Source organism: Periplaneta americana, chromosome 2, assembly GCF_040183065.1.
Source record: "Periplaneta americana isolate PAMFEO1 chromosome 2, P.americana_PAMFEO1_priV1, whole genome shotgun sequence".
Taxonomy (NCBI): Eukaryota; Metazoa; Arthropoda; class Insecta; order Blattodea; family Blattidae; genus Periplaneta; species Periplaneta americana.
In genome coordinates, this window is record NC_091118.1 from 171,346,341 (window position 1) to 171,372,221 (window position 25,881).

At 35.1% G+C, this 25,881-nt stretch overlaps 2 protein-coding genes across 2 annotated transcripts in view; one reads left to right on the forward strand and one right to left on the reverse strand.

The window, feature by feature from the left end:
- LOC138695208 (uncharacterized) overlaps positions 1-25,881 on the forward strand; it is a 666,755-nt gene that overhangs the window by 84,326 nt on the left and 556,548 nt on the right. The gene's annotated exons all lie outside the window — the stretch shown is intronic.
- Positions 6,188-11,760, reverse strand: LOC138694812 (uncharacterized). The gene is made up of 3 exons (XM_069818903.1): positions 11,458-11,760; positions 8,622-8,835; positions 6,188-6,662 (listed from the first exon to the last, which is right to left on the reverse strand). The coding sequence occupies exons 1-3, from the start codon at positions 11,668-11,670 to the stop codon at positions 6,337-6,339; spliced, it is 753 nt and encodes a 250-aa protein (XP_069675004.1). The 5' UTR covers positions 11,671-11,760; the 3' UTR covers positions 6,188-6,336.

Genomic DNA, 25,881 nt, shown 5'->3' on the forward strand with positions numbered 1-25,881 from the left:
TCAATAAATTCAAATATTATGCTGCCTAAAATGGGAATGTTTGATGTGAAGAACTAGAGAAAGATTATTTAATAGACTTAGATAATCATTTGGGAGCATGTGGACTGTACCGATTAAGATAATATTGGTTTTTTGTTTGTGATCATTGTTAGTAAATCCACTAGTTGTCCTACAAATAGTTTAATAAGAATTTGTGTTGTGTGTATATTCAGTATTCTCTTGTTGTTCCTTTTAGTTTATAAATATAAAAAATGTTCACTTACGATTGAAAATACCTTCATGCTAATTATTCCTTCTTTTTAATTGCTTTGTATTTGTTTTAAATAGACCTAGTATGACAAATAGTGTTTACTGTATGTCCGATACTGGGATCCATTTTTTGCTGTACTGTAGTAGTATCAAAGTCGTTCAACGATTACGATAATAGCTAAAACACAATATTTCGTCGTTGTTCCTGCAATAACTCCTATGTGCAAAGTATGAAATTTTTCAGTAGGAAGAAAAAACACTTTTATTCTTCTATGGCAGTAATGCATATGAGATTGTGAATTCTTACGTTTTCGAAAGAAAGAAATATAACTTATAGGAAATTTTATTATTTGCTGTATCACTATTTAAGTTATTTAATAGAGCAAAAATCTGAAAATCGATAAATATGTTACATAGGAGTTATTGCCGGAGCAACGATGATTTATGGTGTTTCCACACATTAATTTTAATTTCAATTTTCAGTCATATTTTAAACTTTTTAGCAATTACCACTATTATTTATAATTTTTAATTATCTATTTGATAATTTTTTTAACCATGAAACTATTTGTATATCAACATTGTAAAGTGTTCATACTTTTTTAACATCACTTCTTAACGATCTGAAGATGGCAAATTATTGTCGAAAACGTTTATCAATTTAAATTGTTCTACATGTTATGCTAATTATATGAATAAATAATCACTTAGCATCTTGACAAACTATCTAAGACGGCAATTACATTAATTATTTATTTAATTCCTATATTTTGCGAAACCATACAACATACCTATAAATATTTGTAATGATCCAAACGAGTAGGTTGTCTTTCTCACAGTCTTTTCTACTAGAGAAAGGAGGAAGGGGAGTCTTCGATTTGTTGTAACCTGAAATTCCAACAGCAATGCAAAAATATGCATTCTATGCCTTTTCAGAATAATCACCGTTGCTCTCTCTCTCTCGCTCTCATTTAGAATGAATAGCATCCTCTATGAAACAGCCGCGTTGACTCAAGTACAGTATCTACAGTTAATCTCTATTCCTTCTTGTTTTGTAACGTCGACTCACATGTTAGCTGGCAATGTCAACTAAACTATTTTCGGCAGTAATGGATATAATGGTTTTAGGTAGAAGAAACAACAGAAGCTGTTAAAATTTCCCTGCGGGAAAGAGTAGTACTTCGGTAGAGAGAGGAAATGTTCCTCTTGTCGGAGGAAATATAATATAGCGGAGAATTTCCTGGAATTCTCCCTCTAAATTGAATGCCCCGGCACTTGTACAGCTTTCTGTGAAGCATTTCTGCCGCGAACGGGGAACAGCGGTATGTTTAACAATTAAGACTGTTCTCAGAGCTTGCAGCGGAATCACATAAACCTGATGCCGATTCAATTTACTCCACGCACATTAATTTCAGACTAAATAAATTTAATTTGTAAGTTTTCGCCGGTAAATTCTATCATTATTTCCAACGTCGTCATAGTAGCTGTTGTAAATTTCGTCATCCTATCGCTCTTTCATCATTTGCGCTTTACGTTTTTATATGCAGCTCCTAGATTTGGTTCGACCGGTTTTTAAATTTTTAATAGGTTTATTTTACGACTCTTTATCAACTGCAATGGTTATCTAGCGTTTGAGTGAAACGAAGGTGATAAAGCCAGCGAAATGAGGCCAAGGTTCCAGCGTCGAAATTACTCAGAATTTGGTCTTAATGGGTTGAGGGAAAACTCCGAAAAATACCTCAACCAGGTAATTTTTCCCAACCAGGATTTGAACCTGAACCCGCTTGTTTCACGGTAAGATATGCTAACCGTTACTCGACAACGGCAGATACCTGTTTTTTACACCAGCTCAATTGTTATTTTTTCTTAGTTATTTACATGTAAATGACTCGCGGCACAATAAATAAAACTTCTAGAAACAAAGAAGAGAAGAAACAGAACGAAAGCGGCCATCTGAAATGACACGTCGCACAGTTTTCCTTTTGGTGTCGTTCGATTCAGAGTTACAATTTTTGCTAGAATAACACAAATTTGTAGAATAGTTCACTTAACAGATCTGTAATTTACAGATAATGAACATAATATTCTGTAAAATGGTTATAAGTTTAATTACAAATATGCTAATCAAGAAAAAGTCCTCAACACCCTAGCCATTGAAACCCAACATATAATTTCCCAAAGTGATCATGTGAATAAAGAATTTCCTAGTTACAGCTCCGCCGAAATTATTAATAAACGACATGGTCTTTAAATTCAGGTTTAGAAAAGTTTAAACGAATTCAGAAATCTCTACGTTAACTCCATAGCTTTCATTTTTTACTTATGTTATAAACCTATGGTCGTTCGTGATGAATAGATCATCTATAAAAGGAACACTATAGTCTTTTTCTATCTCAGCGAACCTATCAGATGTATTCTACATGAAAACATAGATCCTGAATATTTTGTACCTACTTTTACGTGTTTATTTATTTTGGTCAGATTACACTGAAAATTTCTGTAAACTGATATACTGTGTGTAGCCTATACAGGGTGGGAGTGAAATAAGCCTGCAGATTTTCAGAGCGAATAGTTCATCTTGTATGTAACAAAAAGTGTAATACCATATTCGTGAAAAGTTTATAGTTTTCTCATAAAATAATGTTACTTCCCAAATGTTTAACACCCTCTTATTCGGTAACTATTGCGCATAGGATCGTAATTTTTGTCCATATGCATAGAAAATGTAATAAAGAATTATTTATTCCTCTGGCGTATTTCCATAGCGTGCACGGTTTTCGTGTAAATTTAATTTAAGAACCACTAATTTTAAGCCACTGGACGATGCGAACAGAATACAACATTGCTAGAGGGACAGGTTCATCTAGGGCAGTCTTGTCAAGATCACTCGCCACTACGGGAGGGTTGTGGCTCGCTTGGAAATTGTAGCAGCTGTCTCCTATAAAAATAATTACTATGAACTACAACCTTGGGATACTTACAAATATTACAACGTTCTTACGTTAAATATTACATTTATGATACTATACATAAAATCCAGAAATGTGTGTACAACATGCTCGTATTGAAATAGATTCCTACAGGCGGTTTACTCCGAAACTGTAATATTAAACATCCTTATTGAAAAATATTTAATTAGTTAATTACATAATATGTTATTTCCCCCCTCACATAATGAATAATACATTCTAAACTATTGCCGTTTTTAGTATTCTGAAATATGGAAACAGGTTTATAAACATTCGATTTTTGAAATCACTGAAATTGAATTATCTCACTCTTCAAATATTACACAAGAAAATTAACTTAACCAACAAATTCGTATGTAATGCATTTAATACAAATTTGTTGGTTAAGTTTAAGTGTTGTAATTATTGTGGTCAGAAATAATACTTTCGTCATTTTGTTCATGAGCACCAGGCTGTTGTAATCCGCCATGTTACTGAGAATGGAACACGGTGATGTTATTCAACGCTCGTGGACTGTAGAAAGGGAACCAGTCCTTTCCTCATGCTTCCACCCTTCTCTCTCCAGTTCTGCATCCCTGTTCTAGCATGTCTAGATACGGAGGCACTGCGACAGTAGGCTTAATAAAAAAGAAAGGCTCAATTTTCATATCCTGCATAAGACCACACCATATATTTAGTTTAAGGATATCTCGAATATGCTCCATAAGTATATTGTGCGAGGGTGTTGAGAGCTCCATAGTTGGGACATTGTGCTGGTTAACTTTACCAGGCAAATAGAAAGTTGCCTCATCAGGAAATATGACATGATTACAACATCTTGGTCTTTGTTAATGCTCTCCAGGATCTCAATTGCAAATTCTTGTCGCTGACGTTTGTTGGTTAGCTTGATTTATTGAACCATATTTATCTTTTAGGAGTGATATTTTTGTTGCGCAATTTCCTCATCGACATACAACACTCATTAGTGCTTCCCATATCGTTGACGAAAATATTTGAGTTGAACTCCAAAATAAAAACGATAAAAATTTCCTTACGCCTTAGGTCATCCTTTCATAGGCAATCAAAATTGGAATAGTTTCTAGAGAGCCACTCTTTACTACAACTTCTATATTAGGCCTATATTAGCAAAGGAAGAAAAAGCTTAAAATTTTCTAAAACAAAGAAGTAATAGTAATTTATGTAACTAGAGTATAATCACAGTCTAGTATACAGCCTAAAATCACGAAGCTTGAGGTGATGAGAGTACTAGGAACAATAGACTGTGCCGGTATATTTCGCATTGTCTGTGATGAGGCGATAGTAGCGATCCTAGTGGTTAGCAACTATCTATGGATGCATATTCCCTACGTATTGAGCTTTGTGACTATTGTCCACGCAACTTATCTAGACACTTGGGTTCCCTAGTGCTCTCTCGCTGCCCCTCTCCTTCCCTCTCCTGCCATGCTACCGCTACAAGCAACCTCGCTACACCCCGCTACCCCGCTCTATTAGCTGCCCAGATAAGTTGCGCGAACAGTATATATACTAGACTGTGATACAATCTTGGTAATTAATGGCATGATTGAATGTTCAGCGCGTGAGCGTAAGCGAGCAGAATAATTTTCGCGAGTGTTTATAATGAAGACTATACACTTGTTACATACAAGGTTTTATACTATTCTAGCATTAAAATATGTAAAAAAAAACTATTATAAATTTACACACTCTAATGTTATGACGTAGTATAAACATGAGTACTGGATATGACGTAATATAGTGCATGATTGCTAAGTAACCGTTTGTAAGATAATGTTACAGTAGAACTTGGTTATAACGACATCCAAGGGACCTTAAAAATTATGTTGTTATAAACGAGTGTCGTAGTAACCAAGATTCACATTATCAATCTAGTGAGGTGGAAAATGAAAAATAACCAATTTAATTAGACTTATTTTATATTTATATATTGACTTTTAAGCCTACCACGAACATAATAAAATACACGTAGGCCTACAAATATAAATACAGTATTCTGTATTAAAACAGTCTGTTCATTATTCACCAAACTACTTTACTTAGGAGTGAAGTAATCAGTCATTTTACTTTGTTGTCTCGAACTTGCCCAATACACACATTCTGAATTACGTTCTATGTTCATAATTTCAGTTGCAATTTCACTGCTTCCTTTCTAGCTTCATAGAACATGTTCATAATTCTAATGACTTCTAAAGCGTCACTCACTTCTTTTAGTGGTCATACTGCGTTAAAATGCGTGCACTTAAGTGAAAACTTCCTGTCGAAACTGACCTAATACCGCATGAATTCGGGCAGGTTACAATGGGTGGGGAATCCGCCTACATTCCAGAGGTCTATGACAGAAGGAGACTGTAAAGAATTTATCAGGGTCAGATTTCAACAAAATATTTCTTAAAATACTTTGGTTCTTAGAAAATCTTATTCCAAACAGAGGTTGAAAATGACGTTATATGCGAGGTAGACGCATATGCGTTTGTCGTCTTAAGCAAGGTAGGAAAGCATATGTCTTATGGGGAATTAGTTGGGACCACAGAATATTTGACGTTATAGGCGAGGTGTCGCACAAAACGAGGTCGCTATAATCAAGTTCTACTGTATTTTGTTGTTGTTTTGAAGCTTTTTCTTGCAGGTACGTTGTATAAAATTGTGTTGTGAAGGTGGTGATGACGTCATGGAATACTAGTTGCTAGGTAACCTTTCCTGGCACCAGTGCCAGAATTAGGCCAATTGTGTACGATTTATAGCGTTATAAGAAGCGTGTTTTTTAACTTCTAATGCTAGGATTGCATGATGTCATATTTGTCTTGGTTCGCATAATGTAAGAACACAATATTATTTAAAAATAAAGTTATTGTATTTAGTTCAATAAATAAATGACAGTCATCTTCCTAATATAAATAACAATAACAAATATTGTCCTTCAATTGTCACACGTCACTCGATCGTTTTGCATTTGTACAGTCATTTATCTATATGAAGTCGTCCTGTAATATCTCGCTCACACAAGTTGCTAAGTGACGATAGTCTTTTTCATATGTCTTGTGTCTCCTTTTACTCACAGTCTTAAGATCTGTCCATTATATCGAGTCGGAACTTTTCGTTCTCACGCTCCTTGCGCGTATGCACTGTAAGCCATGTCCTGGGCATCGAACCCGGTGTCGAAGCTGCGCTGGGCGTCCCAACCTGTGGCGTGAGCCACGATGGGCTGGGGAGGGGCAGAGTCGCCTGCCAGCTTCTTGCACAGCTGGAAGATGGCCAGGGCGAAGGAGAGGACGAAAGACCCGAAGCTGAGTTGGAGGGCGTTCCAGGCCTTGATGCCGAGGATGCCGATGAACAGGGGGATCATAGTCAAGGCCTTCAGCAGCATGAACACGGCGATGGGGATCAGGATCTTCTTCAACTTGCTCTTCTTCAGCTTCTTCTTGCGAGCTGAAATCACAAATACGCTCACATTAGAACGAACACAGTACGGGAAATATTGATTCATTTCCAATGGTGAGAATTTAAAATATTGATTTATTTGCAATGTTGAGAATTTTGAACTTAGTCACTGGTTATTCTTTGCCGTTTTCTTCCTGTTTGACACTAATTTTCAATTTGTTTACGTCGAAAGCTATCGTTACATAGAGATTACAATAATTACAATCATGTTATATCGCGCTCTCCACTAGTCCTATTGTCAATAATTGGCTGCTTACCAGAGGTTTCTACTATTTCGTAAAGCGCAAATTATTAAACTTGTAAGGCAGGTTTTCTTGAAGTACCTTCATTTACGCCTTCACATATGTCACTTCACTGTTAAAATACCACTATAGCTCAGTAAGCCCTATATTTAAGAAGGGAATTTATATATCAATTATTAATGGCTAACTCATAATTAGCATTAATTTTTTGTGACAAAAGATTGAGTCACTAAAATTTTTATTCGTAAAAATTACTTTTACCTCATCAATGACGAATCTCTACCAGAAACTGTAGATAGGAACGGCAGCTATGTTCTATATTGTTGTTGTTGTTTAGTCAACAGTCCGAAGACAGGTCTGAACCTCATAAGTACCAACAAGGCGCCACTTATAAGACAACTAAGCTGGGAGGCAATGCTGTTATGGTGGCCGGTTCCTTTCCACCTATATTAATTGAAGTTAGGGAAGGAAAGACGAGTGATGGACTACAAGATGCTGTGTGAACATACACGCCACATTTGACGTATTCAGTATTACCAACACGTTTAATAAATTAAAATTATTGGTTATCCCGCCTTGAGCTTTTATTTTTCGGCCTGATAACTAAATCTTCAGTCATTTCTTTGTTCGTAAACTGTTGGTTATGTAATACATAAATTATTTATTTATTTATTTAATTATTTATTTATTTATTTATTCATTCATTACGTATATATACATCATCATTGAAAGTGCAATATTCAATATAATTGCTAAACGTACCATAGCTATTTTCAAGCGGTCAGCCAGATCAAGCAGTACTATTTTAGTGTACGTACTCCCAATAGTAAGTATCCCTAAAACCGGCATTATAATGTATATATATATATATATATATATATATATATATATATATATGTATATAGAAACATACACATACTCCAGTATATATGTATCGGCTCCAGAATCTCCAATGTGACAATAACAGTAAATACACGATGCTATAGATCGCTTGGTCGTGCATTACAATAGTACAATATGTTTTAAAATGTTATGTCTTCGTGTGAATATTTATTTATAGGTAATGCGCATTTGTTTTTTTCATTTACACTTTCCTCCCTTTTTTTTTTTGGTGCGCCCACCCCAGTGGCTCTCCAATTTGAAAATTTTGACGCCGTCACTGGAGATAAATCTCAATTCTTTGCCAGGAGTCGAATTGCTATCGCTTGGATTTGTAGCTGAGTTGGTACCACTTAGCCATTTTGAGATTTTGCGCCGTGCAAAAGATGTAAAGACAATACGCTTTTCAGAGTTATGTCTCTGTTCCTATATCAAAGAAGGTAAAGGAGAAAAATATGTCTGTCAGATCCGCTACCAAGAGCTAGCTACTCTCCATGACCAATAAACAGAACTGTGTTGGTGATTTTGGTATGTCTCCTTGCTAAAGGCTTGGTTTTTCAGAACCGATGCATGAAAGGTGCGAAGAGGGCCTTGCACCTCGCATACATCGGTTCTTAAAAACCAAGACTTTAAAGGCATCTCGCAACTATAGAAACCACTCACTATCTCAGGATTTGTGCGAGCCGCCGGTTCAGAATTAAGATAAAACGAAGTCAAGATGAGTCTAAGAGATTGCATGACTACCTTCAGGTGAACAGATATGAAGCAAAAGGAAAAACAGGAAAGAAATTATCAATGAAGCCATGGGAGGATATCCGAAGCGTACCCTCGCTGACTTCGGCGGAGTCATCTTGGTCGAACTTGAGGCTGAGGTTGAGTTCTCCGTTGTGGACGTTGCGAGGCGAGAACGTGAGCTGCGAGTCTCCTGGCAGCTTGACCAGCACGTCGTGTGTCTGCACGTAGTTCTCCAGCTGGTCCAGCATGCCCCGCGCTTCCTCGCTGGGCGCCGTGTTGCGTACCACCGTCACCGTTTCCGACACCTGTGCACACCGCACGCATATTAGTTCAAATACATTTATCACAATATTTTGATTCGCAATTCTTTTATTTAATAAACTTCTCAAATTTTTGAAGTTACATGCAATAGAAAGAGTAGGCTTTTATTGTCTAGAACAGCGTTTTTCAACCTTTTTCAATATGTGGCACACTAAAGGTGTAATTTGAAATCCCGCGGCACACTCATATAATCTAAACCAGTCGGGGGGGGGGGGGATTTTGAGGGTTTTAGAGAAAATGTGTCTGAATGTTGATTTGTGAAAGTTCACTCTTGTGGACTCACTTTTTTACTACGCTTTTCACTTTTATTTTTCCAATTTACTACGACAATCTTTACTGTTTTGATTTTCTAGCTGCACACCGGTTGAAAATGGTTTAGAAGTTCCTTTTCATCCCTTGAATTCAATGTTCGGTGATTCAAACTCGGCCTATAGGGGATGCAATTTAAAGGCAATAAATTCTTAGCATGGCTTCCTCCGGAAGGAACTTAAACTGGGACGTCCGTACCGTAGATGAAGGACACGTAAAATAACCTTGTTCTTAATAGAGACTGCAGACAAAATTATGTCAGCCAGTTTTCGCTCACGTTCAATTTTGACGCAGAATTATCTCGTCAGTTGTTAAAAATGTTGATAATCATGTACATTGTACAGTATAAATCTTAGTCAAAACTTCTTGAACTTTAGAATAGTCAGTGGTACTAGGAGCTATGTTTTTGGGAGAAATTTGTAGGACAGTGTTTTATATATTGGAGTCTGTTTATTGATTTAGATATAAATTCTGCCATTTTGTCTCTAATATTGTTCATTCTTTAATTGATTTGGTCTTCTTTTTGTTGCTGGGCTTATAATTTGTATGTAAGTGTCAATTTGAATTAGTTTTAGGACGTCTATTAATTGAAAGATGTTAGGGCGAGCGGTGTGGAATAAGCCATTTAACTTTGCATGGAAAGATTTGCAACTGTTTGTCCTTTCTGTCGTAGCTACGAATTCGGCCCATAATTCTGACGGGAAAGTAGCATCAGGGAATCGATATCACTACCAACATCAAAACACGTCAGTATCGATAAAAACTTGTCGGATTCGATACGACAGCTAGTTCATAATATATACTGTAAAGTCTCTTTGATATATATATATATATATATATATATATATATATATATATATATATATATATATATAGACACACATCACACACACATACACACAACCGGTCAAAAGTTTTCGATCACTTATCACAACTATAGATTTATGGTTAAAACATGGATTTCGTTTTGAATATTCTATCATACGTATTATCATAATGCTAGTGAGAGAAAATATTTATTTTGTTGGTCTATTTAGTTTTTCCGATGTGTTTGTACATTGAAATAAAGTATATAGTTTTTCTTTTTTTTTCATAGCTGATCGAAAACTTTTGACCTGTAGTGTATATACAGGGTTTATCTAAATTAGTGTCAAATATTTCGGGGACGTGTTCCTAACATCAAACCAATTAAAAAAGTTAATAAGAACATGGGTCTGAAAACCATTCGTTAGGGAGTTATTAAAGGATTTGTCCGTTCATTGACCGCTGATTGATGGTTTTTCTGTTTGTTTGTATTTTGTAGAGGAAAAAAATCAGAAGAAAATGTATTCTGTGAGTGAACAGAACGAAATGATTTGCATCATTTAATTGATGATGTGCTTCTGGACGTCATCCAACGAATGTGTTTTAACACGATGCTGCTCCAGCTCATTTCAGTCTGATACTTCGTAATTTTTTAATGATCGATTTCCCCAAAGATGTATTGGTCGAAGGGGATTCATTGCATGGCCTGCTCGATCGCCTGATTTGATTCCAATGGATTTCTTCGTCTGGGGACATTAAAGTCCCTGGTTCATGCGACTCCTGTACTTAATTTTGATATTCTGAGAGCGTATCCAAACTGGATTTCACGAAATACGAAACACTCCAGAAATTTTCAACAGAGTACGCCAGAGCATGTAACGCAGGTTTAGGGGATACATCGAAGGAGGAGGAAGCCACTCCGAGCAATTTTTGTAACATTAAATTTTGTCTTGTTAACTCTGAAATAAATTATTTTGAGACCAATGTTCATATGAACTTTTTGTAATGTTTTGGTATTAGGAACATGTCCCCGAAATATTTGACACCAATTTAGATACACCCTGTATAATATGTAGGCCTATACTATAACTTGTCTATGTCTGCATAGTTCGCACCGAATTAATACTGTACTTTTCTGAACCCCGGACTGAATTTCTACTGTAGGCCCTCTATTTCAAGCGCGTATCTTATGGGACCGAACTAGTATGCACCCCTTTTTATTCTGGATTCATTTGTTCCAGACACTCTATGCTTGTTCATATAGCCTATAATCAATACTACACTCAAGAGGCTTGACTCCTTTGTCATGTGGTCAGCATGACGTGAGTGTACCTCTAGAGACAAACAGATCTGTCGCGAAACGAAGATTACACATTCTGTCCATTTGGAAAGCAGAGAGACGTCCACTTTCTTGCAGCAAATGGAATTTGGTTACACTGTCACTTATAATATCAACGGAAGGCGAAAAGTTAGCTGGCGGACACTCCACTCACCTCCACTGTGTCGTTCTTGTACAGCTCGTCGATAGCAGTGAGGACCTTATACTTCAAACACGCGATCGCGGATTCACTTGTTCCTTGAGAACACTCACTTTTCATTTGTTCCATGGCGGATTCCAACTTCAAAGAAACTTTAGTTTTAGTTGGCTGGGCCCCTGCGAAGGACGCCAGCGCCGCTAACACCACCACGCACCAGAAAGACGCCATCTGGACTTTAATCACGCCCTCGCTAATGCCCTGTGTGCACTGAAGTTGCGTCCGACTTGAAGCTTCGTTCGCGATTGTTCACTATAATAAATCACGAGTCAGACTTTATACCTCGGTGCCAGAGGAAGTGTCGGCCCCCTTAGCCCCTGTTTGGGGCACGCTGTTTAAAATTCTATCGGCGCAGCAATTTTCTCTCTACCTCCTTCCCCTCCTGAAGGAACGCCAGCACATAGCGGATACTAGTGGAAGTGATGTGTGGTCTTCAGGAACAAGCCATGGCATCGCTCCTACACTTTTAACGTGGGAGGCTCTCTCTCGCTCCTGTAATCGTCGAAATTAAATTACAATTGTAATTCGACTGTCAAAATTTAAAGACAACATAACAAAACTACCGTTTTTTGAGCCATACTGTCTAAAAATAACGTAAAAGATTGTAATTTCTTTTTAAAAATTATATACGGAACCCTAATTGTAATTTTATTCTTCATATTATAGTTGGAATCTCCTGGTAGAGGGGCAGAGAAGGCCTGACGGCCTTATCTCTACCAGGTTAAATAAATAAATACTACTAATACTGCTAAATGGTGAAGTGCCTGAATTGACTTAATGAAATGGGTGAAACACTTGAAAATATTTCCATGAACACAAAAAAAAAAAGGAAACTTCATTTTTTCTTGGTCACTTAGGGCATGCACATCATTCCATTCCGGGTAGAACAATGGATCCATCCAAGCGCCTACGTGAGAAGGCAATCCCCAGTCCTTGTCCCTTCCCTCAAAGCGAACTAGCAAAATAACCGAAACAGATTTTATGACAAAAAAGTACAAAGTAAAGAATTTAATTTCTTTTGGTACGTACGATAAAAATGCATGATAATTTCATATTTCTGTCGCAGTGTATGAACCAGAATATCAGAATCTGAAACATAATAAAATATTTTTTTTGTAAGCTGTAATGTTAATGTGCATGAAAACGATTTTTATATTTAAGTATGACTGATAATATTAGGTACTATTTTTGCCATTGTTTCATTGTGTATTTCACTTCTGGTAGTGTGGAAGAGAAGGCCTCGTGGCCTTAATGCTACCAGAATAAATTAAATAAATAGATAGATAGATAGATAGATAGATAGATAGATAGATAGATAGATAGATAGATAGATAGATAGATAGATAGATAGATAGGTAGGTAGGTAGGTAGGTAGGTAGGTAGGTAGGTAGGTAGGTAGGTAGGTAGGTAGGTAGGTAGGTAGGTAGGTAGATAGATAGATAGATAGATAGATAGATAGATAGATAGATAGATAGATAGATAGATAGATAGATAGATAGATAGATAGATAGATAGATAGATAGATAGATAGATAGATAGATAGATAGATAGATAGATAGATAGATAGATAGATAGATAGTTATAGATAGATAGATAGATAGATAGATAGATAGACAGACAGACAGACTGACTGACTGACTGACTGACTGATTGATTGATTGATTGATTGATTGATTGATTGATAGATAGATAGATCAAAAAACAAATTAATTAATTAATGAGTAAATGAGTAAATAAATAAATAAAGTACCATTCGTTACCTTTCAACAGGATCAGAAAAATGGGAAGAGAAAATTAATAGGAGATTTTTAAAAATTCCAATGACTGTGCGAAACGTCTGTACAGGAATTAAAGTAATAAAATACAATATTTATGTACTTTCTTCACTGTAGTGTATTTTTTTATATTCATGTGCAGTCTTAGACACAAAAAATGACCGATCTCCCGTAGCGTGAACTTACTAAGGTCCAGCTTCGGACAGCACCCGGTACACACGAAGAAAAATCTTTGGTATTTATAAGTAGGGAAAGGAAGTTCATGCATTTGCATATTTGTTCTCTATCGTTGTGTGAATATGGTGAAAGGTTATCTACATGAATAACAAATTTCTGAATACAATGATATTACTTTTATTGTGCATAAAAGTGCATATTTTGCCTTTGTTTATAAAAGTATCATATTTTAATATTTATGCAGGAAAACTGCATATTATGTATGTTTATTTGTCTTTCCCTCATTTTTAAAAGTGTGTAAATTCGTAATCACGACTAATTTATGTTTATGAATTTTGAACGTAACGATGACGCCCTCATAGGGAGCCTCTCAAGCTATAGTAAAGGCAGAAGAAATGCGGGTTTTTGGTCTTGTGCGGAAACTACTCACTCCACACTTTCTCTAGCGGTTTATGACCTGAACAAAGAGACCTTCCTGTCGCTGCGTTCGAATGCTAGTTGTTGACAAGTGCTCGTCTGTGATATTACTGTGTTATACCGTGTTCGAAAAAATATATCATAATAATAACATAACAAACAGTATTTTTAAATACTAATCATCCAAGTAATCACTATCATGTCTCAGTCAAGCCCTGATATCAGAAGTCATACTAAAGGCGTTATTTATCGAGTTTGTTGTTTCTTGAAAGAACTTAAAATTTGAGACGACATTAAAAGTGTCTTATCATCAACGCAGACAGCCACTGCCAAGGCGTATGGTGTCTCTCTACATCAGTTAAGAGAATTTGTGTATAAACGATTTTTTTAGTCATACTTGTTGTGTTTATTTGTTTTTTTAAGCTAAGCCATTCTGAAGTGTGCTTCTAATACATAAGTATTTTTTTTATTACGAAACTCGTTCATGTTACAATAAGTGTACATTTTTTACACAAAGTAAAAATATATTAATTTTTTGGACTTTAATTTATAATTTTCTCATGATTCACAAAGTTGATAACTGTATAAACATGATTTAGTAATTCCTATTTCAATACAATGTTCTGAAAACACATGAAAACAAAATTCTAATTGTGTGTAATGTTAAATATTTGATTTCTCGTATTTGGTTTACATTGCATTATAATAATAAAATTATTTATTACATTTGTGAAATGGCTAACTTGCGAAATATTATAAATGATAATATCATCTAAAGTCTGATTAGTGTAATATGTTACTATTCAGCGATGTATGCAATGGAGGGGAAAGGAACTGGCCACCATAACCCATTATCTCCCGTCTTATTTACCTCATTAATGATGCATTATTATTGTCATTTATGAGTTTGAGACCTGTGTTCGGACAGTTGACTAAACAAAACAACAATATTCAGTAAATCAGGTATTTGTAATTACTATAAATCACGTTATTATTTTATTTGTTCTTTTAAGTTTTCCTATAGCGCAAAACGTGTGAATGGAGGGGTGAGTTATTTGGGACAATACCATACACCAAACAGGTTATGAGGGGTATAGGAGTCGGGGTAGTGAATGAGGGGTTCGCCATACCCGCGTATTTCTTCTGCCCCTAGTATAGCAATTGGTATTCCTTTATTGCAGTCTTTAGCAGATTTCGATTGAACAATATCCAGTTTAACATCAGTTCCAGGAAATGTAGGAGATAAAGTGAACGAGAAAACAGAAAATATTCTTTCCAAAAACCCTGGCTATTATCAAATTAAATAAATTCAAGATATTCTCGAAGGAAAAACACCCTAAAAACCAACAAAATTTTCTATAGAACAGCTCACAGCTTTTGTGCAAGCCCCTCTTACTTCTTGTGACGTAAAACGAAGTTTTTCGCGCTACAAAGCTATGCTGAGAGACAACAGGCGAAGAATGACAACAGAAAACAAACGTCACTGCTTAGTTGTGAATTGAAACAGCATAAATGGAGCATTCAGCTATGAGGCAAGCACTTCAAAATCCATAGACTAAACGTAAGTTGCTTATACCTACAGTATACCAGACTGATGATGCATATTTTGTAGCATATTTATCTATTTTTACGGCATAAATGCTTACATACTCTTCACGTTTTTAGGGAATGAACTTCCTTTCTCTGTTTATAACTATTAAGATAGAGAATTTTTATGTTGCACCTAAATTACCCCTTGCATATATATTTATTATAAACTATTTACAGCATCTAATCTGCAAACAGACAGAAAAGAAAACAAACAAAAGCAAAGGAAAAACATAGCGGAGCCACAGCAGTAATATAATTTCAAACATTGACAAAAAATTATTGGAACTCTGCCGCTGTATAATATATTCGTTACGTATAAACCTAGGCTGTCAAGAAATCAATCAAAATCTTCCGAAAGGGACTTAGCGCATGGCAGTCGGTCATTTTTGTGGCTGTGATGATATATTATACAGGGACATCATTTTATTTTTACTTCAATTTTTATTGTACCTGAGTTTTTTAATGCACTTCACTCCCACCTCTTCTACTAATGAAGTTCAACCGTCCTCCATACAGATCCAAGACCGCATATACAGCCATAGTAGCCTTACGGTCATAGTAAACAGTACGTTCCAAAAATATGTTCGCGTTTTCCAGTGACGAAAGAGCTTTCAATATTGAATCATTTTCGCACAGGTACTGTCGTCCATTTGCCTACGTCGTATCCCGGTTTCCCCCACCAGCTTTTATTCGCCAGCTAGTGGCTGGGCTGTCTTAGCTCTTTTCTGAGAACATTAATTTCTGTTAGGAATTTGACGTCTGCGTAATATTATACAACTGTTTAGAATAACTTAAATAAAAGGGCCTCGTTAAGTAATTAACTGTCATGTGATTTCCTCCCTTTATACGACCATACGACATAACCACTTGGACGGACAGTAGATAGTATGTCTGAGTAATTTGATCTTTTAGGATCGGACAGAAGTGAAGATTGAATTTACGGTATGTAAGGTACTCTTTTATAGAGTAGGTACAGAATTATTTCAACATGAGTTACTAGTACGAAGGACGAAACTGGTAATTGGAATTAGGTATAGTAGTCTATAGTGCGTTAATATGCACATTAGAACTGAAGTCTGTATCGAAATGAACGGCCACCATTTTCAAAAATGTGTTTAAATATCCATATTATGATTATTTTTCAATTTAACTTCATTCTCTATATTGTACGCTAATGTGCTGTAGACAGTATAGTATACACTGTATAATGAATACGTCCACACGGACAGCTCAGTTCGTGAGTAAAAACACTCATTGTTAATACTGTACTGTATTTTGATTAAACAAAAACCTAATGAAAATGATCAAACTCAAAAGCGCGATATTCCCTAGTTTACTTAAATGGATGAACTACTTTTCTTCCCTCCTATACCTAGTAAAGTGATTTGTTTGTATATTACGCCAGTATCGTCGAACTCCAGTCGTGGATGGGGGTAACAAACGGCGTTGATCCAACGGTATAGCCAGGTTAATATTAAAAGTGTTAGTAAAAATAAAATGATGTCCCTGTACTTAAACCATACCAACCAATATCTCCATTTAGACCTACTACTGTGTGTCAACCATTATCAATAGGAAAATAAGAGGAGAAACATTGAAAAGGTACGGGAAAACGCGTCCTTAGCAATGGAAATTGGGGCTGAGAGAAAGTGTTTTGTGAGCTCCAAGCCTGTTGGCTACTTGTCTCACTCTGATTTTCGCCGTTCCTTTGAAGGATTGTTGGACCGCGTGGAAAACGAGGCACGAAGTTCATCTTACACTTATGTTTCCATGATACCACGAATGACGCCAGACTGAACCATTTCTCTTTTGTAACTCGAACATAGACATCTCACGTTAAAATTGTGAGGTCTACATTACATTGGATGTAATTCCTGATATGAAATATACATACATACATACATACATACATACATACACACATACACACGTACGTACATACATACATACATACACACATACATACACACGTACGTACATACATACATACATACATACATACATACATACATACATACATACATACATACAGTATGACTATTCTTGTATATTTCTATGTACTAATGAGGAAGATAATATAATTTATCTAATATAATTAGTATATTTGACTTCCAATCAAAAAGTTTGTACATACATACACTACATATTTTTCTATCACGATTCGCTGCTCCCAAACCGTAGCAACTCACTGATCCGCCATGTCGTTTGTATGTACTACATACATATATACCAGGTGGTCCGGGTTCGAATCCCGGTTGGGGCAAGTCACTTAGTTGAGGTTTTTCAGGGGTTTTACCTCAACCCAATATGAGCAAATGCTGGGTAACTATCGGTGCTTTACCCCGGACTTATTTCACCGGCATTATCACCTTCACTTCATTTAGACGCTAAATAACCTAAGATGTTGATACAGCGTCGTAAAATAGCCACTAAAATGGATGAAGTGTATGAGAAAGAGGATTAAAAGAAAATTAACGAGAAAATGAATTGAAACAGGGAAGAGAAGGAAGAGGCTAAGAGAATATGGCAAATTGGAAAACATTATGTAGAGAGAGGGATGGGAAAGAATGATGATTAAAAACAGAAGGAATGGAAAGAAAGAAAGGGAGATAGAGGATTAAAGAATAAAGACAGAAGGAGAGACTAAACTACCATTTCTTAACAAAAAATTAGCACTACGACAGTTATGTTGTGAACTCTATTAACAAGAAAACTCTTGAGCATTTTTTATGATAGCATTTCGAAGGTTACCCAGTTGATGAGAGATTGCAGCACGGCGTCACCATCAAGAAGCATGAAAAATAGAGGAGCAAATTTTCAAGTTCATTAGCCTGGTTCAATTTTCTCTACATCAGATCTCTTGATAACTTGGGAAAGGGATTTTAGTTTGACACTAAATATCAGATCATTTCTTGCACGCTGCTATTCAGTCTAGTGACGCTGGCGGAGACTCTCACACTCTTAATGACGGTCTGAGATAAGAGCCAGTGGCAAGAGCTCTTCATCGCGCACTACTCATTCACACGGAAACTGGTGTCTGCGACAGGAGATGACTGGGGAAGGATTCTCTCACTATAGAAGAAAGGACTATTGTCCAGGGACCCATTTGACACAAGTTGCAGTGCTGGGTCATAATGAGCCACCAATAATCCCGAATATACAGAGAATCTTAGACGTGTCAGTTGGTGTGGATTACTAGGGATTCGTACAAAGGACCAGGGTCTGTTTTCTTGCTGGGTCATGTGACCCCTATCCCGATACCAAAATAAAAAGAGAATGATAGGAGATGGCATTCGGGTAAATAAGTACAATTTACTGCAAGATATAAGTCTATCTAATATGAGATATGAATAAAAGTAAATTTCTTTATTAGTGGTAATGATGATGGTGGTGGTGGTAGTAGTCTAGTAGTAGTAATAATAATAATAATAATAATAATAATAATAATAATAATAATAATAATAATAGTAATAATATAATAATAATAATGATAATAATAATATTATTATCATTATTATTCGCAATTACAAAATTATTATTATTATTATTATTATTATTATTCGCAATTACAAAATTATTATTATTATTATTCGCAATTACAAAATTATTATTATCATTATTATTATTATTATTATTATTATTCGCAATTACAAAATAATAATAATAATAATAATAATAATTATTATTATTATTATTATTATTATTATTATTATTACTAGTACTACTAGACTACTACCACCACCACCATCATCATTACCATATAATAATTATTATTATTAATTATATTATTATTACTATTATTATTATTATTATTATTATTATTATCTTTTTTTACTATTGAGGGATACTTGACTTACGTCATTCACCCATATGAAGCCAGTTATGTAGGCAAATTTACCGACACAATCAGAAATAATAATAATAATCATCATCATCGTCATCATCATCATGTAACGTGTGTGTGTGTGTGTGTGTGTGCGTGCGTGCGTGCGTGCGTGCGTGCGTGCGTGCGTGCGTGCGTGCGTGTGTGTGTGTGATCAGGCACTTTTCCAAAAGTAACCTCATAGGTCTTCCCTATCTTTTTCTTTCTTTTGGTATATAGGGTAAAGATTGGTAATATTGTGATACTAATAATACTATAATAATACTTTTTGTGAATTTTTTACACTTTTACTAAGCGAGAGAAGAACCGGTTTTGTGCAGAAACTCGTCCACGAAATTCCCTTAATATGTTGACGCAAAAAACCGAACTTCCTCTTGCTCAGTAAAATTGTAAAAAATTCTAAAAAAAAAAAAAACTATCATAATATTATAAGTATCCAGTGGCGTAGCGTCAATTTTAGCTAAAAAGCTTAGCTTCCCCAGTTAATAATAATTTCATAATAAACCTGCAGTTTATGGAGAAAATTATTTATTAATTTTAATAGAATTTATATTTACGCGTTAAATATTGTGATGCGGCAGCTTAGGATGATTTGTGATGCAGCAGTAAACAAGAAGCCTACACACACCAGCTTCCAAGCAGACTGGCTTCTTCTGTGTAATCCACCCCGCAGATTTTCCATCCCTTTCTAACTATACTACCCTAGTCGCAAGGCTCGCAAAAAGCTAGCTTTAACATTTAAAATAAGTAGTTTCCGAGTTATCCCTTTTCGTCAGTTGTGTTCAGTTGAAGTGTTAGTGTGCATTGTGGCTGATATAATAAATAATGAGCGAAATAACAGTTCCTGACACCAATTTACTTGATTTTTTTTAGGACAATTGTATTATCAAGACTGACTTACGAACAAAAGTGTGATTTAAAAAACAAATGATCGACTCCCTTGCTGTCAATGAAGGAAACAACAAAAAACAGACGCATACTTACGTAATGATACTAATATTGTGATTTCTCTAAGTATGACAGGGAGTGAGCTAATGTTATAGTTATATGTGTCTATTAGAGATATGTGTAAACCGTGAAATCATATTTTACTACGTATCATTTGAGGTCATGCCTTATTGGTGTTACTTACGAGGTTCCAACCAATCTTCGACTGCTGACTTGACATTGACTGCTATTTATTTTAAGACTGTATTTTTGTAATACGTTTTCTCATATTGCATGAAAGACAACTTGAGTTAGCTTCCCCTGCTCAAAATTTCGTGCTACGCCACTGTAAGTATCACAATATTACCAACCTTTACCCTTGTTTCGTGTTATTCTTTCTACAAGTTGAGACCATTTTGTTTTATAATTTTCCATTTCTTTTAATACTGTAAATATTTTCATTTCTTATAACAAATCTCTACCTCTTACCATCGTGATCCATTGAAGAATAACCTATTGTTTTTTTTTTTTCATGTACTTATTTTTGGTGACCTTATTCTTGATGAATGTAATTGCTCTCTACGAAGCTCATTGATTTTGGATGGTGATGACGATGATGTGATAATAATAATAATAATAATAATAATAATAATAATAATAATATTTAGAGATAAAGAAAATGTATCGATTCCACTAGTATTGAATGTGCACTTGGAGATTAAAAAAATATACAGTATTTCAGTATTTTTATCTGCGATAGAAAATTGCAATTCTATTATACTTTCCTAGTAATGGAGAATTGCGGTAGTGATAAAAAGCTGTAGTATCCTGAGGAAGACAGCTTCGTAACATTTGAACATCATTTATTAATTTTCAATTCGTAGGATTTTAATCCCAGACTTTTAAATAAACATATAAACACTCTGTAGATATATCTAAATGCGTAGAAAACCTTTAAAAGAGTCCGGTATTGTTTTCATATAGAAGAAGACATAATCTTGAATTTGCATGAGGGTTGAAGTCATGGGCCCGAATCTTGAGTCCAATTGATAACTTAGCAACAAAAGATTTGTCACATCTTACTAGGACTTTAAAATTTCATTATGGCAAACTAATATTAGATATAAGTCGGGAAATAATTACAATAATTAGCTACTAGAATAAGATAGAACGCTATATATTACACGTGACTGAAATCCATTATGTTTGAGTGAGAAATTGTGTGTTTTAAACATCTCACTCAAAACTAATGGTCAGTTTTACCCATTTATAAGAAAAATAACCATTGCGTCACTCCTGATATAATTTTATGGCGATTGTCTTCCCAAAGGGATTAGAATGTATTTCACTGTAATTTTTATTTGTCTTGTATAATGTCAAACGTTTCATTACGTATTGAGATTTTCTCGTGTTCTATTTCTAGAGCAGACAATTGAAGGGTTCAGAACCATAGTGGGCCAAACGCCATTTACTAAAACCGTAGAAAACAAGGGTTAAAATGAAGTTATTACCATAATTAAATGGGAACATATAGCAAGTAATATAGAGTATGCACATTAAAACTAAATGATATGTCAATCTTCATTAAACTATGGTATTCACTTAACTTTAACCCTTACTTTCTCCGTTTTTAATAAATGGCGCTTGGCCCACTAATGGCTCTGAACCCTTCAATTGTGTCCTTCAGAACATGAGAACTCTAACGTCATGCACTTTCGTCTTCTCATGATGGCCATGTTTTTAAGCCAGCCTCTGTAAAATTTCATTTCGACAGGACGGGCCACATGCGCTGATTTTCTCCTCCATGTGGCTATATCGCTTTGTGGATTCCGTCAGCGAACTCCTTGTCCTATTACTGCCTGGATTCCATACTGTAATGTAGGTCCCACGCGTTTCTATACTGACCGGAATAACAACAGATCGGTGGCTCAGCACCGCATTGTCTTGACGGAATGCTTTCTAGAAGCGTGCTGCTGGAACGCAGTTCGAGAAATAGTTTCATGCTATCACTTTCAAATCTTGTTTCTTTGTATAAAATACATACCGTATATGAAGTACGTGAATATTTAGAAGCGTATCTATAGCAAAGATGTGACACCTCGTATCTGGAAATTAACAGGTAAATAAAAAAAAACTGTTATAAAATTTAATTTTTCTCAAAATAGACAAACTTTTTATAGATATTTCTGATTTTCAAGATTCTCTACTCGAAGACAAATTATTTAATATTGTTACAGTCAACTTCGGTTACAGTGAACCTCTGCAGACCAGCTATATCCGAGGTTCACTAAAGCCGAAGTGTCTGTTTTTATACTACTGACGTTGCTATATATACATTATTAAAGCCCGTTTGAGTTCAGACCACGTTCAATAGCAGTACTAATGTTCGCTTTATCTTCCAACTTAAACACTTTACGCTTCGACATTCTGATCTTCACAGTTCGAAACCTGAATCTAATCTGGCCATGTAGGTAGTAGGCACTGACCGATTTCGCACTTCTTTCCACTAGAGGTACGCTACAATGTACTCAGCCTTGGAATTTCCCCGGGTTCATTTTTACAAAGTTGCGGGAGGAAGGGTTGAGGACCATTATACTGTAATCCTTCATATATTTACCATTTGATCATCACTCTACACCCTTTTGCTGGTTGAGTGGAAGAGAAGGCCTTACGGTCTTAACTCTGCCAGCTAAAATAAATTATTATTATTATTATTTTACTAAAGGAAAAACTTTCTCTTCCTATTCTTCTAATAACCTCTTTTAAAGGAATAAGAACTAATCCTTCCTTTATCCCTCAATGCGTACACTATTCTCTTTAACATGTATCAAACTGTCCAGAAAGCTCAACGAATCCTTTGTCTTTCAATGCACTTAAGGAGTAGAAGGTTTGAGATTTTGTTCTGAACATATTCTTGGAAGTTTATAGGTCAAAGGGTTTCCTGAATTATCATTTTGGCCATTTTAAAATTACATTTTCTTGGAGAAGTTCCAGTTTTAGCTTCACTATAGCCGAAGCGAGGGTTCACTATAAACGAAATATTAATGTACTTTATAATGTATGCGGGTCGGGATCAACGATTTAGGTTCACTATAGCCGAATGTTCACTATAACCGAGTTGACTGTATTATTATTATTGTTATTATTATTATTATTATTATTATTATTATTATTATTATTATTATTATTATTTCCATTGAAGGACAATTTATTTAAATATTGTATTATGATTTTTACATATCGCTTATTATCACGTTGCAATTTACATACAGTTAAATGGTTACAGTCTTCAGTAGATGCGGTGTATGAATTCTGTGAATTTTATTGTGTATAACAACATTTTCTTCTAACTAATTCTTTGGTCTATAGGCATAGACTGTATTCTTGACAGAAAATTATTTTTACAAAATTTTGTTTACGGAATTTAGAAGGACCATGAAGTTTTGAAATAAATTAGACTGATAGAAAATAAAACCGATAAAATCTTTGTACTGTACAATAGTAAATTGTTCTAACTGAATGGAGGTAAAAAAGTTAAAAATTAATTCACCTTGTAGGTATTCCCTAAAGCCCCGGATTAAAAAGTTTTAGGACGACGTATGTTAATCATCTCCCGTCAACTTTCACGGAAGGCTTTAGCAGCGGGAGTCTCATCAACACACAAATAACCTCGCTAGTTCAGAGTTCAATAATCCCGAGAAGTCTGAAAACTGCTTGTGTAGCGAAGGTTTTAAAACTTGGGTATGTGACTACCAAACTTCCCTCGTGAATCTGACTGAGCGTCTGGATCAGAAGTGAAGTTCACGACGTGTGGACGCCAATAACCATAAAGTCTGATTGTATACGGCAATCATAACGGCCAGTTTTCCCAGTTCTGCATTTCGAAATAGATTTAACTTTCTTAACATAATTTTATATGAAATATTTACTGGATTAGGAAATACGGGACGGCAAAACTTGGTAATGCAACTACGCGAATATTTTTTATCGGTAGTTTCGAACAACTGAGCATTGTTGCAATATTTTCGCATTATTTATTTATTTATTTAAATCCACCACCAACAGAAGCAGGCTTCCAATTACAGGTGGCTTACATAGATACATACACAAAATACATAATAAAAAAACAACACAAACGAAAGAAAGAAAATACATAACGGTAACCAATGCAGTTAATATAGTGCCAAATGTCAATATAATGATGCAATAGTACATTATGCAACGAGCCTATAATGAAGGTAATTAAGAAGTGAGTATGGATATTTATGAAACGAGCGCAAGCGAGTTTCATAATTTTCATACGAGCTTCTTAATTACCATTATAGGCGAGTTTCATACGTCTTTTTATGCTCGACCATATTTCTAACTTGATATTATTAATTTTATTGTATCTGACCTGGAGCAATGTCCCGTATGTTGTGAGATGTGCGCAGACGCGAAAGTATTGATTTTTTCCGAGGAACAGATGTCCACATTGACCTTGCTAGGCCATAAGAACCTACAGAGATAACATTGAAATAAAATTAGACATTGAAGAACGAGATGACAAATTGTATTTATTTGAATATTATTTACAATTAACGCTAATTATTATAGTAACAGAACATAACTTTCTGCGACAGTATTGGATTTCCAGCCTCCGTGACTTTTCGCTAATTCTCTTTCGATTGCATATCCGATAATAATCGATACTTGCGGTTTTATAACGGTAGAAAGCTGACCTGTCATTGGCTGAACAGTTGTAACCTGAGTCGTCATTGGCTGAAAGACCTGACCTTTAATGAGTAGGTGTACTTTAATGACATGCATTAAAGGTCTGCTACCAGGTGTATAATCACTACGTTTCGGCATGGTCGAGCATAAAATTATTTAAAAACTAGAGTAAAAACATTACAATACACTTCTTCATAATTTAAATATCTGAGGAAATACAATTCTTTTTAATATTGTATGAAATTTTTCAACTGTTAAACTGAAATCCAATTGAAAATCACAGTTTAAAGACAGATAGTTGTAAGTATTACACATACCAAACAATGGAGAGTTCTTGAAGAAAACAGTTCTAGGAATGGGAATAACAAAAGGTGACGTAGGTAGGAATTTAAGATTGGAAGGAGGGGAATGTCTTGGGAACGTAACTTGGCAAAATTGTCCATACCTTACATGTAATATATTTAAAAGACTATATTATTATATATAATTAGGCTTTTGGGTAATCCACCGTGTCCTGGAACTTGGCTTCTTATTGTGTCATGGGTGATAGTACACAATCATATTAACTACATTTTTTTGTATCATAATTGCTCAGGGTTTTCTCCTGCCTGCTAATGATATTAATAATAATTAATTTTAGAATCAATTGTTTATAAATTAGTTTTGTTTCATGTACTCTTGTATTATGGTATATACTATGTTCATACTTTTTGTCCGAGTATCTCATTTGACTTCAACAATTAGTTTCTTATATAAACAATAGCGAATTAGAATCTCGGAAATTCATGAGGCGTCGTAGTTTGAGAACGGTTCGGATACGGTGATAGGTGTGCGTTCCACATTTCGTTAAGAAACACAAGAGCCTCACACCGTACAGTAAATTACAAAAGGTGTTCAAAA

Excerpts from the sequence above, each read along its gene's own strand:
- LOC138694812 (XM_069818903.1), bottom strand. The coding sequence starts at position 11,670 with ATGGCGTCTTTCTGGTGCGTGGTGGTGTTAGCGGCGCTGGCGTCCTTC. Across the intron at positions 8,836-11,457 it reads ACAAGAACGACACAGTGGAG|GTGTCGGAAACGGTGACGGT; the intron begins GTGAGTGGAGTG and ends CGGTGTGCACAG. Across the intron at positions 6,663-8,621 it reads CTCCGCCGAAGTCAGCGAGG|CTCGCAAGAAGAAGCTGAAG; the intron begins GTACGCTTCGGA and ends TTGTGATTTCAG.